This window comes from Hypanus sabinus, chromosome 2, assembly GCF_030144855.1.
Source record: "Hypanus sabinus isolate sHypSab1 chromosome 2, sHypSab1.hap1, whole genome shotgun sequence".
Lineage (NCBI taxonomy): Eukaryota > Metazoa > Chordata > Chondrichthyes > Myliobatiformes > Dasyatidae > Hypanus > Hypanus sabinus.
Window position 1 is genome coordinate 179,035,028 of NC_082707.1, and position 17,012 is coordinate 179,052,039.

The following is a 17,012-nucleotide window of genomic DNA, read 5'->3' on the forward strand; positions in this document are numbered from 1 at the left end:
GAAGAATTTGAAAGTAATGACAATCATCTTGAATGTTACAATGACAATGAGAATTTGGAGCTGTAACCTTCAAAGCGTTGTATAAAGGCACTCTTTGACTAGTTGCTTATGCTGATTTTTTCATTAACAGACAATCAAAAAAGTGGCAGGAAACACTTGACGAATTCCTCCAACGATAAATATTAGGAATTATACACAGATTTAAAGTACTCTAGTAATATTGGTAGTGTTCAAATTAGTTTTGAACTTCATTTAAGTGCCAAACTTTTTACTCAAATTAAAAGATAGTTTGTATTTTTATACCCTCTTAAATATTTTAACTTTGATAATAAATGTACTTTGAACTATATTTCCAAAAAACTTTGGCTATTTGGGGCAGTTGCTTACTTGGGCTAAAATGTACTGGTCTCGATGTGTCACAAGTAATAGGAATCCACGGCATTCTATCCAATCTTGGAGCAGTTTTCAGAACAATCATTAAATTTGCCTTCAACCCTTCACCATAATGCAGCCTGATTTTGTGGCTGTGATTGCAAAGCTCTGGCCATATACCCCTTACCTTACTATAGCAATGGATAAAGAGCCCTAACTGCTGAGCCAGAATGCGTCTCCTTTCAGAAAGTGGGAGTTGACTGCTGGGTAGAGCCAACGGCAGAGTTTGCTGGAAGTTGCTGGCTGCTCGCTTCAGGAATTTGATCACCAGCTCCTGCAAGGGAAACAGACAAGGGGCTGTCACTTGTAGTCAGAGCTCAATGACAACATTCCAGATACCCCTAATCTGTCCACTGCCCTGGGGAATACTCGCCATCTTATCTCACTGTCAATATCAATTCTCCAAAAACTGCTTCAGTTCTACCACTGCATCACTAACTTAAGGCTAACAGGGATCAGTAGAGAAAATTGCTTGCATACTTTGTCACAGAATACCCTCAGCAACAGAGGAGATTGTTAAACAGACAGCAGTTATGGGGAGTAAAGCAGAAATAGCACAAAATGTGTCAGCAATAATTTGAAAATCCATTTCCACTAATAACAATATTTACTTGCTATCACGTTGCCTAATCTAGCACTGCACCCTAGAGATCAGGTTCAACAATCCAGTCCTGTGTGTAGTGTTTAATTTGTTCAGGTGATGTGTACATCTCGAGCAAGATTAGCATTTAGTGCCCATCTCTAATTACTCCCAAAATGGGAAGTTATCTGACAGAACAGTTCCGAGGAATCATCAATAGGACAGACAAACTGAAGTTGGCAGATTTCCTGCCTTATGAACCAGTTGCGTTTATATGACAATTAAGGTTCAATTCCCGCCACTGTCCGTAAGGAGTATGTACGTTCTTCCCTTGACCACATGGGTTTCCTCCAGGTGCTCCCACATTCCAAAAACATATTGGTTAGTGAGTTGCGGACATGCTACGTTGGTGCCGGAATATGTGGTGACACTTGTGGGCTGCCCCCAGCACATCCTTGGACTGTGTTGGTCACTGACACAAATGATGCATTTCAATATTTTGATGCACACATTACAAATAAAGCTAATCTTAAATCTTGTTTTCTTTAAAAATATCTAATAGTTTTATGGTCACCAAATACTTATGGTCTTTTTAATTCCACATTTTGTTTTTGAACATACATTGTCTAGCTGCTGTGGTGGGATTTTAGCTCATGTATTTGGATCAACAGTAGAAGTTTCTAGACAATCAGCCCAGATTTAATCACTGCATTGTAAGGATGAAGGAGTTCCACCACACACATGAAATGTTACCTATGGCTCAGGGTATGAAGTAAGGATGTGTTCCCCAGTTTCTTTGGTGGATTCCTGCTCACTAACCACAGTCTCTGTCAATAACCAGTATACTGTTCATTTACCATCTGCTCTTCATCCTGGTCTGTATGCATGGTGATTTTATTTGGGCCACAGCACTCCCTCAGCAGGCGAAGCTGTACCCGGTGCAGGTAAGCAGCAAAGGCTAAGCGAGCCTGTACCTTGCTGTGGAAACAGATGAGAGGACAGCATATCAGTAGTTTCAAATGCACCACCAGGTGTTCTCATCTTGCTGTTGGACTGTTTTTAGGATAAATAAATTCGCATTAAAAGTACCAACCTTAGATTGCCCCCTTGCTGTAGAATCTCAAGAAGGTTGGCTCTGGCTTTATCCTTGCTTTGGTCCTCTTCGGTCTGTGTCCATGCCTGGCCACTGCTGAGTAATCGGTTGGTACCTCTCTCCTGCCTCGGAGCTCTCTGCTGCTTTTCATCGTTGATTCTTTGTGACATTGGTGCCTTCTCCAAACCTTTTGGATTACGAACAAGTGAAGAAACTGCTGATTCACACTCTTCCACCTCCTCCTCATCTTCATTCTCCTCCTCCCCAGCATCACACTCTGAGCCACATGATGAAGCAACTGGAACCAGGCGTGAAGTTCCTTGGATTGCAGAAAGTAATGGTAATTGGTTTATTACAGTCACGTGTACTGAGATTCAGTGAAAACTTGTTTATATGTCAACGAGACGTCATGCCATACATAAAGTTCATCAGAGTTTGAGGAAATTTAGTAGGTCATCAAAGACTCTAGCAAATTACTACAAATGTAACATAGAGAGTATTCTGACTAGTTACATGACCATCTAGTCTGGAGATGCCAATGTACAGGTTTAGAAAAAGCTGCAGAGGACTGTAGACTCAGCTAGCTCCATTATGGGCATTAGCATCCCCCGCACCACTGAAGATGTCTTCAAAACGAGATGCCTCAGGAAAGTGGTATCCATCATGAAGGGCTGTCACTGTCTCAGACATGCCCTTTTCTCATTACTAAGGAGGTTCAGGAGTTTAAGACTCAACACTCAGCTTTTTAGGAACAGTTTCTTCCCTTCTACCACCTGATTTCTGAATGGTCCATGAACTCATGAACACTACCTCACTATTTTGCTCTCGTTTAGCACTATTTATTTATTTTCATATATATCCCTATTATAACCTATAGTAATTTTATGTATGCATTGTACTGCTGCCACAATACAACAAATTTCACAACATCTTTTGTGATGCGCTGGGGCAATAGCATTAAAATGAGTAATCCCAACAGGTTCAATAAACTGATTAGAAAGGCTGGCTCTGTTATAGGAGTCAAAGTGGACTCCTGTGGTAGAACAAAGGACTCTACAGCAAATCTGGACAATGCTTCTCACCCTCTGCATACCACCTTGGCTGAACAGAGGAGCATTTTTGGTATAGACTAAGACAACTACACTGCTTGAAAGTGCTATCCAAGGTCTTTCTTACCCTCAGCCATTAGATCCCCTCCTGTTAGACTGTTTGAGCAACTTATTTTTCTATTTTTTCTTACTTCTCTTCTAATATTTGTATATCTGTGCACTTGTAATGCTACTGTGACACTGTAATTTCCTTTGGAATTAATGAAGTATCTATCTATTAAACCTGATTCTGATTATATAAAGGAAAAAGCAATTACAGAATACAGAGGACTAGAAAAAAACCAAAAATGACATTCCTGGTTATGGAAAGGGAGAGAGGCAAAAGACAGTAAACTAGAGGCCGGTTAGTCTGACCTCAATGGTTGGTAAGAGTTCATTATTATGGATGACATTTTGGAATATCTGGAAGAGTGATGTCAGCATTATTTCATTAAGGGGAGAAAACTGCCTCACTAATCTGTAGAATTCTTTAGTACTATAAAGCATGTAAAGGCTTGGGCTTCTGTCTCATCACAACCACCTGCAGCCCAGACCATTGTCTTCCATATCCCCTTAAACATTTCACCTTTTACCCTTATTCTGTAATTTTTAATTCTAGCTTCACCCAACTTCAGTGGAAAAAAGCTTGCGTGTATATATAAACCTCTATAAGATCTTCCCTCATCCTCCTACATTCCAGTGAATAAAGTCAAACTATTTAACCTTTCCTTATAACTTGGGTTCTCAATTCCCAGCAACATCCTTGTAAATTTTCTCTTTTATGAAATAACAAGCAGGTTAGACAAAGGAGGGCTTCAATTTTGTTGGCTCAAGATCATGACTGATCTGTGTTAGCTTCTCATTCGAAGTGACCCAAGGCTACAAGCAATATTGCTTTATGGCTCTCTCTTCTTGTGTTTTAGGTAATTCCTTTTGTTCTTCCCAACTCAGGCTGGTTCAAACCAATTCAATCTGGTCACCCTAACACTGAGGCTACATCCACACTATGCTGGATAAATGTGTAACCGAAGCTTTTTCTCTTCGTTTTTACCCTCTGTCCACACTGAAATGGCGTTTTCGTCCCCCGAAACCGGAGCTTTTCAGAAACGCTTTCCAGGGTGAGTAATTTTGAAAACACTTCTCGGGCAGATCAGTGTGGACGGGGTAATCGGAGAAATCTGAAAATGATATCAGACAGCAGCACGCTATTTCATTGTTTTCTTGAACGCAACCGAACAATTTCAGAACAGACGGCAATAAGACAGAAGCCAGAAGAGTTAGAAATGTACTCACCAAATACTTTGGCCCATAACTTACTGAATAAATAAGTATACTCACTTTGCCGTGTTTTCTGTTCTTGCTCGTATGAAGGTGGTTTACCTATTTATGTAAGTACTTCTCTGACAATAGATGTGTAACAGCCTAATGTAACATTGTATGGAAGTACAAAATAACACTGATGCAGACATGTTTTACACATTTAACAAGGTGCTTTATTAATGCAACAGAGTTAGTCAGTTTTTCAATGTTCGTCGTCAGCCGGGTCAATCTGTCTGTGAACTCCGTCGGTTGCCTTCCATACGCTCCAGTATTTGTTTTTTTTTACTTTTAAGTTTTCCTGTGCGAAAGCCAACAGCTGTCCGTTGTTCTAAGTTTTTCTAGTCTGTAACTACACAAATGTGCACTTTTACAGTGAGATTCGACACCAAACGTGTCGCTTGTTTTCGGTAGATGTGTCCTGCGCATGCCCAGTAGGAGGAGATTCGCCGAAATCTTAGTTTCAATGTGGATAGAGATATTTTCAAAAATGCATAGTGTGGACACCTATTGTTTTTATGTGAAACCGGCGTTTTCAAAATTATTCTGTCTAGTGTGGATGAAGCCTCAGCCTGGACGACCAGATAACAGCCTGTTTCTTCTGCAAGCCTGCATTTTGCATAATAAAGAGCTTCCTATCGGAAAATGGTCTCAGGTTTATCAGAACATCAACAGAAAACACTGTGTCCATGTTCAGTTGCTCTGATAAGGTTATCCCTGAACCAGTTCACCAAACAGCTCACAAAATGGCAGCTGCAAGGACAGTCTCACAAAATGGCTTTCTCCATTCCTGCAACCACATTGCAAGGACAAAGACTTTTGCATTATCTGTTTCCACTGTCCTTGCCTCAATTTTGGTCACTGATCTGTAGATTTTAGTTCTATCTAGCCAACACTATTTTCTTTTGGGGACTGTTTTCTAACTGGAGAGAATATTCAGAAATCAGATGTACAAAGGGACTCAGGGGTTCGAGTGCAGGATTCCCTAAAGATTAACTTCCAGGTTGAGTCAATTAGCACATAAGCATTCATTTCAAGAGGGTTAAAATATAAAAAAAGCAAGGATGTAATGCTGAGGTATTGGTCAGATGGCATATGACTAATTTTGGGCAATCTAAAGAAAGATGTGTTGATCCTGGAGAAGGACCAAAGGAGGTTCACAAGCCACTTCTCATCCTTCTTTGTTCCAAAGAGAAAAGCCCTAGTTTGCTGAACTTATCCTCATAGGACACGCTCTCAAATCCAGACAGCATTCTGGTCAATCTCCTCTGCACCCCCTTTAAAGTTTCCACATCCTTCCTGTAACAAGACGAACACTACCGAACAAATAGTCCAAGAATGGTCTAACCAAGGTCTTATAGAACTACAACATTACCTAGCAGCTTTTGAACTCAGTATTGTTACGAAGGATGAACAACTCTGATGGGCAGAAGGGTGCAGAGTCGCTAATGCCCCCCCCCCCTTTGGAGAAACGCAAATTGCTACTATTTTGATGCTGTTATCAAGGAAGTAAGAGAGACAAAAGGGACTCTGCCAGAGCAGTTGTTATTGATAACAGCTCATGAAAGTTAATGAGAGAGAGGCACAGCTAAGGTGGAATGTCTCCTCCTAACAAAAGCGGAACGGAACCATTGATTACTGCTATTGTCTTTTGGAGAAGGATTGTGTACTTGGTACTGTTCTTTTCATTGAAACCCCTCAGGGGACAACCAGAGTGGGTTGGTTTGATGGATTACATCATCTCAACCTGATTGACACCTGAGACCCCGTGAGTGGGGATAAAAGTGGGGTCTGGGGTAACACCCCTCAGACACACCAGGAGAATCGCTAGTGAGCATCAGAACCCCCAAGAGACAGGGTGGGAGATCGGAGACCGAATGAAGGGTCGGTAAATTTTAACTCACAGTGTTTTGTAGCGAGACCGGTGGGGGCTTGTGTGTGTGTCCACCCTTGCCTGGGTGACAAGTCCACCACGGAAGAACAGTCTAGCTAAAGGACGGAGGGGTCATACGTGAATGGCCACAACAACAACGCATCGACGGATCAAAATCGTAAAGGAAAGTTGGCAACTCAATAGCTGTTATTGTTCTCTCTCTCTCTCCAACAATTGCAACACAGCGACCAACAACTACTGCAGCCTGCATGAACTAAACTGAACTTTATATTTCCATCTGACAATTCATTATCCCCTAGACAACGATAGAGCTTATTTCTTATCGATTATTATTATACCCGCACTTTTAGGTTTAGTATTGATGACGTATATTATCTGTATATTTGCATTGATATTATTTTGTATATTTTTGCTAATAAATACTGTTGAAAATAGTATAACCAGACTCCAATGGACACTTCTATCTTTGCTGGTAAGACACCCAGTTACGGGGTTCGTAACAGTATTTTGAACTCAGCTTTTGAAGACTAGAACACCATAAGCCTTCTTAACCACCTTATCAAATTGTGCAGCAACATTGTGAGATTTATGGATGTGAACTACAAACTGCCCTTGGCTCTCCACATAGCAAATAATTGTGCCATTAACTTTGCACTGTTGTCAAGTTCAAAGCCTGTTTTCCTTATTCAACTGAACACCAATGAGACCCCAGACATTATAAAAATGTGTCTTGAGCCATTCCTTCCACTCTGAGATGACAGAAGGTTTCTCCACTTGAGTATTCTAGTTCTTCAAAACATCTTACTTCAGAGTCTGAAAATGTTCACTGACAACATTGTATTCAAGATCAGGATAAACCAATTTATGGACCAGAGAAATCAAAGTCTAAGAGGATAAGGCAGGAAGATGGATAAGAAACAAGACTATGGCATTCTCATGGCAAGTGTAACGATTTACAGTGCTAGCTGTAAGACTGGGGTTCGATTCCAGCTATAAGGAGTTTGTATGTTCTCCTTGTGACTGCATATGTTACATCCAGGTGCTCTGGCTTCCTCACACATTCCAAAGACACACAGGTTAAGATTAGCAATTTGTGGGCATGTTTTATTGGCATGTAGGCATGGGAACACATGCAGGCTGCCCCCAGCACACCCTCGCTGATTTGATTTGATGAATTGAAATAAATTGAAATGACTTTATTACTTACATCCTTCATATACATGAGGAGTAAAAATCTTAACATTACATCTCCATCTAAATGTGCAATGTGCAATTTGTAGTAATTTATAATAAATATTATGTTCAATAGGACAGTCAAAACAACATAGAAATACACTTACATCAGCATGAATTAAGCAGGCTGTTGGCCTGGTGTTAGAAGCTGTCCCGGAGTCTGTTGGTCCTGGCTTTTATGCTGCTGTACCGTTTTCCGGGTGGTAGCAGCTGGAACAGTTTGTGGTTGGAGTGACTTGGGTTCCCAACAATCCTTCAGGCCCTTTTTACACACTTGTCCTGGAAAATGTCCTAAGTAGTGGGAAGTTCACATCTACAGATGTGCTAGGCTCTCTGCAGAGTCCTGCGATTGAGGGAAGTGCAGTTCCCATACCAGGCAGTGATGCAGCCAATCAGGATGCTCTCAGTTGTGCCCCTAAAGAAAGTTCTTAGGATTTGGGGGCCCATACCAAATTTCTTCAACCGTTGTGCTCTTTTCACCACACAGTTGGTATGTACAGATCCCGTGAGATCCTCGGTGATGTGGATGCCAAGGAACTTAGTTGGTCACCCTCTCAACCCAAATTCATTGATTTCAATAGAGGCTAACCTGTCTCCATTCCTCCTGTAGTCCACGACCAGCTCCTTTGATTTTGCAACATTGAGGAAGAGGTTGTTTTCTTCTCTGTAGGCTGCCTCATTATTATTTGAGATTAGGCCAATCAGCGCAGTGTTGTCATAAAAAACTTGATTAGCAGATTGGTGCTGTGGGTGGCGACACAGTCATGGGTGTACAGAGAGTAAAAGCAGGGGCTTAATACACAACCCTGAGGGGCACCTGTGTTGGGGGTCAGAGGGGCAGAGGCGAGGGAGCCCACTCTTACCATCTGCCAGTAATCTGACAGTAAGTCCAGGATACAGCTACACAAGCACAAAATGCTGGTAGAACGCAGCAGGTCAGGCAGCATCTATAGGAAGAAGTACAGATGATGTTTCGGGCCGAGACCTTTCGTCAGTCCTATTGAGGTGAGTGTGACAGGACACCAGTTGTTCAGACATGTTACCTTGGTCTTTTTAGGTACCAGAACACTAGTGGATGCTTCATTGTATGTTTTGATGTTTAGATGTACACATGACAAATAAAGTTTTTTTTTCTTTAAGACCCACCTTGATCATGTTGAATAGCAATATTGCATGTTGGGGCTAAAGGCCAACTCTTGCTCCTGAATTTTTGTATTCTTGTTATTGCACTACTTTGTGCAATACCATGAATGTTTTCCATTGTGTATTTGTGTAGAAGCAAAATCAGTGCAGAAAGGTATGGTGTAATTTTATGTATAGTTATTGTATTGTATAAATTTGTATTCTGTTTGTTGTCTATACCCGAGTGCCTGTGATGCTGCTGTTTCCATTATACCTGTATCTCACCGTACTTGTGCACATAACAATAAACTCGATCAGACTAGAATGTTTAAGAGGCAGTACATTGCAGCAATTTGCTTGATGGAACTTATAGGAAGACAGACTGAGACTCGTTGGAATTTTTTATTGGAAGACTGACCTGGGTCTTTATCCTTGGACATTTGCAAAGTCACTCGGTACTGTTTCCATCTCCTTGCTTCCAGGGAAAGAAGTTTCCTCTCATATTGCTGCAGATGCTTCTGACACTCCACCTGGAGAACCTCCTGTCTACGGTGGCTCTGGCTGCTTTGTGTCACGCCATTGCTGGAAAAGAACGGTGAAAGGGAACAACATTTACAGTTTGAAGAAATTCTGGTCATCTCATTATAGGAAGTATGTGGAAGCTTTAGAAAGGGTGCAGAGAAGATAACCAGGATGTTGCCTGGATTAGAGAGCATGTTTTATGAGGATAAGTTAAAACTAGGGCTTTTCTCATTTTAGCAAAGGAGGAAGAGAGGTGACATCCTCTACATCTTATGACAAAGGTGTATAAAATGATAAGAGGAATAGATAGAATGGATAGCTAGTGGCTTACTCCCAGGGTATCAACAGTTAATATGAGATGGGCATAACTTTAAAGTGAGTGAAGGAAAGTATGGGGAGGGGTACCTAATAGAGGCACTAAATATATTCACAAAATGCACCATTTTACATCTGGATTCTCTACTAACTTCCCCGGAGGTCTTGACCATTGAACTTCAGGCAAACTGACATTTCATGGTGCTTTGTTCATCTTCTGGGATTCGCTCACAACAACTGAGGACTGGATTTGGCCCTTTGAGCTCATACGCCACTCAGTAGAAAATCACGGCTAATCCTCTATCCCAATACCAGATTGCCATGCTCTTTCCAAATCCTCAATACCTTGTGTGCCTGGAAATTTATTTTATACCTACATATCCTCACCTCTGCCTTATACTATATCCTGAGATTGTGACTCCTCAGTCTATGGTTCAAGGAGATCCCCTCTCATTCTTCTGAACTCTAATGAAAGCAGGCAAATTTGACAACACTTCTCATTATATGATCGGCTGCCCACCCAGCAAACAGCTGGTGAGTCTTCCCTGTAGTATCTCCATGGCAAGGAGACTAAAAATCACACCTAATACTCAAGGCAATTTCTAAATGATCCTCCACTCAAAACCTTGTTCAATGAAGGCCAACGCACCATCTGCCTTCTTAATTGCTTGCTGCACCTGAATGCTTGTTTATGCACAGATGTAGAAAGTCAGCCCGTTTTTTTAATCATCACAATTTAAATAACAAGATTAGCTTTATCCGTCACATTTACATCAAAACATTTAAAGAGAGAGTGGTGGGTGCCTGGAATGCATTGCCAGTGAAGGTGGTGGAAGCAAATATAATATGATCTTCTAAGAGACTCTTAGATAGTTACATAGAGCTTTGAAAAATTGAGGGCTATGCGGTAGGGAAATTCTAGGCAGCTTCTCGAGCAGGTTACATGGTTGGCACAGCAATGTGGGCCTGTAGTGTGCTGTAGATTTTCTATGTTCTATGATCTATACAGTAAAATGTGCCAATTTATTTCAAACACCAAAACAATTCATATGATGACTGTGCTGGGCACCCCACAAGTATTGCCATGAATCCAGTAACAACATGCCATACCCACAATTCACTAATTTTAATGCTAACCTGTATGTCTTTAGAACATAGGAAGAAACCAGAGGATCTGAAGGAAAGACACGCAGTCACGAGGACATCACACAAACTCCTTACAGACAGAATGGGAATCAAACTCTGATAGGTGGTTGCTGGCGCTGTAAAGCAATGGCACCAACTGTGACACTGCCATGCTGCCCTCTTAGATAATAGTTTCTTACCATTTAATACCCATACATACCAATGAGCTTCCATAATATGATTGAACTCTAAAATCTGATGTACATACATACGTACTTACATTCATTCCTAGAAACCACAACTACTTTCATCTCACCATCCACTCTCAGTTCCTGCTTTTACAAACAAGTCTGCGTGCTTTTGATGCAATTCATTACAATGATCATGAGGGATAGGAGAAGAATGAGGCTATTCAGCCCATCAAATCTGCTTTGACATCTCATCAAAGATTCAATCATTCAAAGTACATTTATTATCAAAATATGTATGCAGTATACAACCCTGAGATTTGTCTTCCCCACAGACAGCCACAAAACAACAAAAACCATGGACCCTGTTCAAAGGAAAACATCAACACCCCCAGTGCAAAAAAAAATGCAGAAACAGCAACAAAAAGCTAGTAAGAAACACAGAATGTAAGATATAAGATTGGAAGAGTCCAGGCATATTCAGTTCAATCTAGTGCAGTGTTGTTCGTTACCTGCATGCCGCCCTGATTCAAATCACCCAAGCTAGCAACAAAAAAAGGAGCGACCAGAAACTAGAAACATATCATAACATGATCTACAGAGTCTCATCAACAAACCACATTAATTAAACCTTGCCCAGGACCCAGAACACCGGCACCATCCTCCAACAGAGACTATTTGATTGCTGGGTCCTTCCTTTGGGAGCAGTGAGAGAGAGAGAGAGAGAGAGAGAGTGAAAGAATGAGAGAGTGAGGAGAGTAATGACAGAGAGAGTGAGAAAGCGAGAGAGAAAGAGGAGAGAGAGTGAATGAGAGAATGTGAGAGTGACAGAGAGAGAGATCGTCACACTCAGACACCTTTCTCCAGTAGCAGCGAGCGAGAGACTGGTGAACAGCACTGAACACCCACTCGCCTTCTGCATATGCCTTTATGATTTCAATCTTCCTTTGTGCTTTAATTGGTGAGATCAGTAGGAAATTGAACAGTCATGGCCTTGCACCCCATCTCCAGGCATGTTAGCCTGGAGGCTGCACACTTCGGTTGAAGGCACACGGTACACCTTCAGAGACAGCAAAGCACCAGATCGCTCAATTGGCTGGAAAACACACCACCAAAATGAAGATCACAGACTCCAACAGTAGCAGGCCCACATTTAAAAGAAAAAGAAGATGTAAAAGAAGTGAAAAAAGTAGTTTTGTGAACTGTCTGAAGGATGTCGCCCTTGGTTGCATTGCTCACTGGCACCATCTTCTTCCAGCTAGTTAGAAACTGTTTGGCAACAATATCCTATCCAATTAAGCAGCATAATGTCTCAAATAAGCAAAGGAATCCTGGCTACTTTTTCGATTCATTTTTGTTCTTTGAGAGCTGTCCCAAGCATGCAGCTGCCCTGATTAACCCACAGCTCAGTTAATCAGAATCCACTGTATATTCAATGAATTATAAAACCATAAGACATAGGAGCAGAATTAGGCTATTCAACCCATCGAGCCTGCTCTGCCATTCCATCATGGCTGATCTCAGATCCTACTCAACCCCATATACTGACATATCGTCGACATATCCTTTGATGCCCTGACTGATTAGTAAACATCATAGTCTGTGGCAGAGCATTCCACAGATTTACTACTCTCTGACTAAAAAGAATTACTCCCTAAAGGGTCATTCCTCAATTTTGAGGCTGTGCCCTCTAGTTCTGGATACCCCCCACCTCTCCACATCCACCCTATCTAGACCTTACAAAATTTGGTAGGTTTCAATGAGTACCTCTGCATTCTTCTAAATTCCAGTGAGTAAAGGCCTCCACAGCTGTATGTGGCAATGAATTCCACAGATTCACCACTCTGGCTGAAGAAATTCCTCCTAATGTCTCTGCTGTAAATGGATGTCACTCATGTTGAGCTATGCCCTCCCTTATCCACTCTAACCAGGTTTTTCAATATTCAATAGGTTTCAGAAAGGTTCCTCTCATTCTATACTCCAATGAGTACAGGACCAGAGCCATCAAAAGCTCCTCAAATGTTAACCCTTTCCTTTCCGGAATCAGACTCGTGAACATCCTCTGGACCCGCTCTAATACTTGCACATCTTTTCTTAGATAGGAGACCCAAAATTGCTCACAATGCTTCAAATGTAGTCTGAACAATGCCTTATAATGTATCATCATGACATTGTTGTTTCTATATTCTAGTTGTCTTGAAATTAATGCTAAATTTCCATTTGCCTTCTTTGCAAACACTCAACCTGCAAGTTAACTTGTACAAAGACTCCCAAGTCCCTTTACACCTCTGATTTCTGAATTTTCTTCCCATTTAGAAAATATTCTACACCTTTATTCATTCTACCATTACATTTCCTGACATTATATTCCATCTGTTAGTTCTTTATCCATTCTCCCAATCTAAGTCCATCTGTGGACTCTGTTTCCTCAACACCTCCACCTATCTTTGCATTGTCTGCAAAACCATCAATTTGGTCATCCAAATCATTGACATAAAATATGAAAAGAAGTGGTCCTAACACTGACCCCTTTGGAACACCATTCATCAACAGCAGCCAACTAGAAAAGGTTCCCTTTATTCACACTGTTTGCCTCCTACCAGTCAGCCAATCTTCTAACCATGCTAGTATCTTTCCTGTAATACCATGAGCTCTAATCTTGTTTAACAGCTACACACACAGCACATTGTCAAAGACCTTCTGAAAATCCAAGTAAATAAAATTCACTGACACTCCTTTGTCTTTCCTGCTTGTTATTTCCTCAAAGAATTCCAACAGATTTGTTGGGTAAGATTTCCCCTTAAGGAAACCATGCTGACTTTAGCCTATTTTATCATATTCCTCAAAATACTCCGAAACCTCATCCTTAATAATGTATTTCAACATATTCCCAGCCACTGAAGTCAGGCTAACTGGCCTATAATTTCCTTTCTTCTAACTCTCTCTCCTCTTAAAGAGTGGAGTAACATTCTAGAATCTAGTGATTCTTGAAAGATCACTACTAATGCCTCCAAAATCTCTTCTGCTACCTCTTTCAGAATTGTAGAGTGTAGTCCATCTGATCCATACGACTTAGCTGTTAGACCTTTCAGCTTCCCAACACACCTTCTCCTTAGAAATAGAAAACACACTCACTTCTGTCCCAGCACTTGAATTTCTGGCTACTGCTTGTGTCTTCTTAAATTCATCTGCCATTTCTTTGTTCCCTATTACTACTCTCTGGCATCATTTTCCAGTGCTCCAATATTCACTTTCACTTCTCTTTTACTCTTCATAAACTGTATCTGAAAAAAAAACTTCTGGTATCCTCTTTTATATTATTGGCTAGCTTACCTTTACATTTCATCTTTTCTCTCCCTATGTTTATTTTTTAGTTGCCTCCTGTTGGTTTTTGAAAGCTTTCCAATCTTCTAACTTCCCACTACTTTTTACTATATTATATACTTTCTCTTTTGCTTTTATGCTGTTCTTAACTTCCCTTGTCAGGCATGGTTGCATCATCCTCTCTTTAGATTTTGATCAATCTTCTGCCTCTCCTTTCTCACAGTCTCACTACTCACTCCATCTACTTGTATACCAACTGCCCATTCTCAGCTGTTACTCTGCTTCACATCCCTTTATCAAATTATTTTATACCCTCCTCTAGCAAACCAGCCCACAAATATATTTGTCCCCTTCAGGTTCAGGTGTAACCCATCCATTTTGTATAGGTCATTCCTTCCCCAGAAGAGATCCCAATGATCCAGATATCTTAATCACTACCCTCTGCACAAATTCATCAGCCACACTGCTTAACTTCTTAACCTCACTGCTGTATGGGACAGGCAGCAATCCAGAGTTACTACCTTGGATGCCCTGCTTTTTTGGTTTCAACTTAACTCTCTTTATTCTCTCTTCAGGACCTCCTCCCCTTTCTTACCTCTGTCACTGATACGAATATTTACAACTCCGGCTGTTCATCCTCCCCCTCTAGAATGCAGTGAACATGATCTGAGACATCCTTAACCCTGACAAATGGGAGGCAATATACCATCTACAGAATCTCCCGAGTGCTCCTCTAACTATGGAATCCCCTATCTTTACTCCTCTCCCCTTCTGAACCACACAGCCAGACTCAGTGGCAGCCAGACCCGGTTGCTGCTTCTCCCAGTAGAACATCCCCCCCCCCAACAGTATCCAAAGTGGTATATTTAATATTAAGGGGAATGACCACAGGGGTACTTCTGCATTGGCTGAATATTTCCTTTCCTTCTCCTGACAGTCATCCAGGTACCTGCCTCTTTCAACTTTAGGGTGACTACCTCTCTATAACTCCTATCTCAGACCTCCTCTTCAATGCACCTCATGCAGATATAGTTATCAGGGAGACTGGAGGTCTCCCAGAGTTCCCACGTTTCACTCAAAGAACATACTACTAAACCCTGGATCCATTCTCACCACACTAACTATGTTTTAACAGACAAAGAAAGAAGAAACCTTACTAAGAACTTGCCTATTCTCGCCCAAGCCTTTTGAGTCAAAGCCTGACCATTATAACACTGTCCACTCCAACAATGGCCACTCTGCTTACACCTTGTTCCTTTTTATTGGCCTTTTCTGACTGCCTAAGAAATCATTATAATTGCAGTCCACCAAAAGTCCCAAAAGCCCCTGAGCTCTTTTTAAACCTCAGGCCACCTCAGCTAAACAAGTGACTGCCTGCAATGACAAAATGTCCTAAAAGATTCCAAACTCTTTCTAAACTTTGTGCCACCTCAGGCAAACATGTGACTGCTCATGATGGTTGCAGTCAATGGAAAAGTTCCAAAAGGCCCTGAACTCTTTTTAAATGTTGTGGCCCTCAGCCAATCTAGCAACCGCTAGTGATGATTGCAGCTCACCAAATGTTATGGCTGTACAAATCACTGGTGGGACCAAAAGTGGAGTACTGTGTAGAGTCCTGGGCACAATGCAAGCAAACATTACGAGTTCAGATAGACATCTTGGTTGGCATGGAGAGACTGAGCTGAAAGCTCTGCTTCTGTCAGAAAAAGTACAGTCGACGTTTTGGGCCGAGACCCTTTGTCAGGACTAACTGAAAAAAGAGATAGTAAAATCTCTTACTGTCTCTTCTTTCAGTTAGTCCTGACGAAGGGTCTCTGCCCGAAACATCAACTGTACTTCTTCCTGTGGATGCTGCCTGGCCTGCTGCGTTCCACCAGCATTTTGTGTGTGTTGCTTGAATTTCCAGCATCTGGAGATTTCCTTGTGTTTGCCCTGTTTCTGTGCTGTATGTCTTTGATTCTATGTACTGTATTTTCATCAAAATTGTTAATGCAAGTGACAAACAACAAATTGACCTATCACTGTGGCACACCATTGGTCAGTTCTGATTCAAAATTTGATCCCTCATCCAAACCATTAACATTGTTGAATTACTGATGCCCATACACCGAACTGTGCATTACCCCACTAACTTTCTCTTGCTATTCTGAAACAGTCCCATTTATTCCCAGTGTTATAGAAGGTGAAAACAGGCCTATGTCTACCTTGTAAAGAGGCCTTGTGACCCAATGATTCGATGCTATCAAGCATCTATTTTCACTATTCACAGTTTATTTCCCTCACATTCTCACAAACACTCATCAGATTCTATCACTCACCTACAGTAACCAATTAACCTGCCCAACCTGGATGATTCAGGGTTTGGTAATGACAAATACACTGCCACGACTGCAAGATAGCTATGGACCCAGCTCAGGAACCAGCCTCCCCTCCACGGACTCTGTCTTGACTTCTTGCTGCCTCAGAAAAGCAGGATCAAAGGTCCCATGCACCCCATACATTCTCTTACATTCTCTCTACTCCCCTCTCTGATCAGGCAGAAGATACAAAAGCCTGAAAGCATGTACCACCAGGCTCAAGGACAGCTTATATTCCAGTTATCAGGTGCTTGAACAGTTCCCTAGTACGATATGATGGACTCTTAGCCTCACAATCTACCTCATTATGATCTTGCCCTTTACTGCTTACCTGCACTGCACTTTTTTGATAGCTTTTACACTTTATTCTGTATTGTAATTGTTTTACCTTGTTCTAGCACAGTGCAATATGTAATGACTTG

General features: G+C 41.4%; 1 protein-coding gene across 11 annotated transcripts in view; it reads right to left on the bottom strand.

The window, feature by feature from the left end:
- The window catches only part of ttll5 (tubulin tyrosine ligase-like family, member 5), a 439,573-nt gene that overhangs the window by 209,937 nt on the left and 212,624 nt on the right, over positions 1-17,012 (bottom strand). For all 11 annotated transcript variants that reach the window (XM_059960284.1, XM_059960287.1, XM_059960300.1 and 8 more), the window contains 4 exons: positions 9,178-9,341; positions 2,106-2,424; positions 1,870-1,990; positions 560-706 (listed from right to left, as the gene is read on the bottom strand). In XM_059960284.1, coding sequence (XP_059816267.1) covers positions 560-706; positions 1,870-1,990; positions 2,106-2,424; positions 9,178-9,341 — 751 coding nt within the window. The remainder of the gene's footprint in view (positions 1-559; positions 707-1,869; positions 1,991-2,105; positions 2,425-9,177; positions 9,342-17,012) is intronic.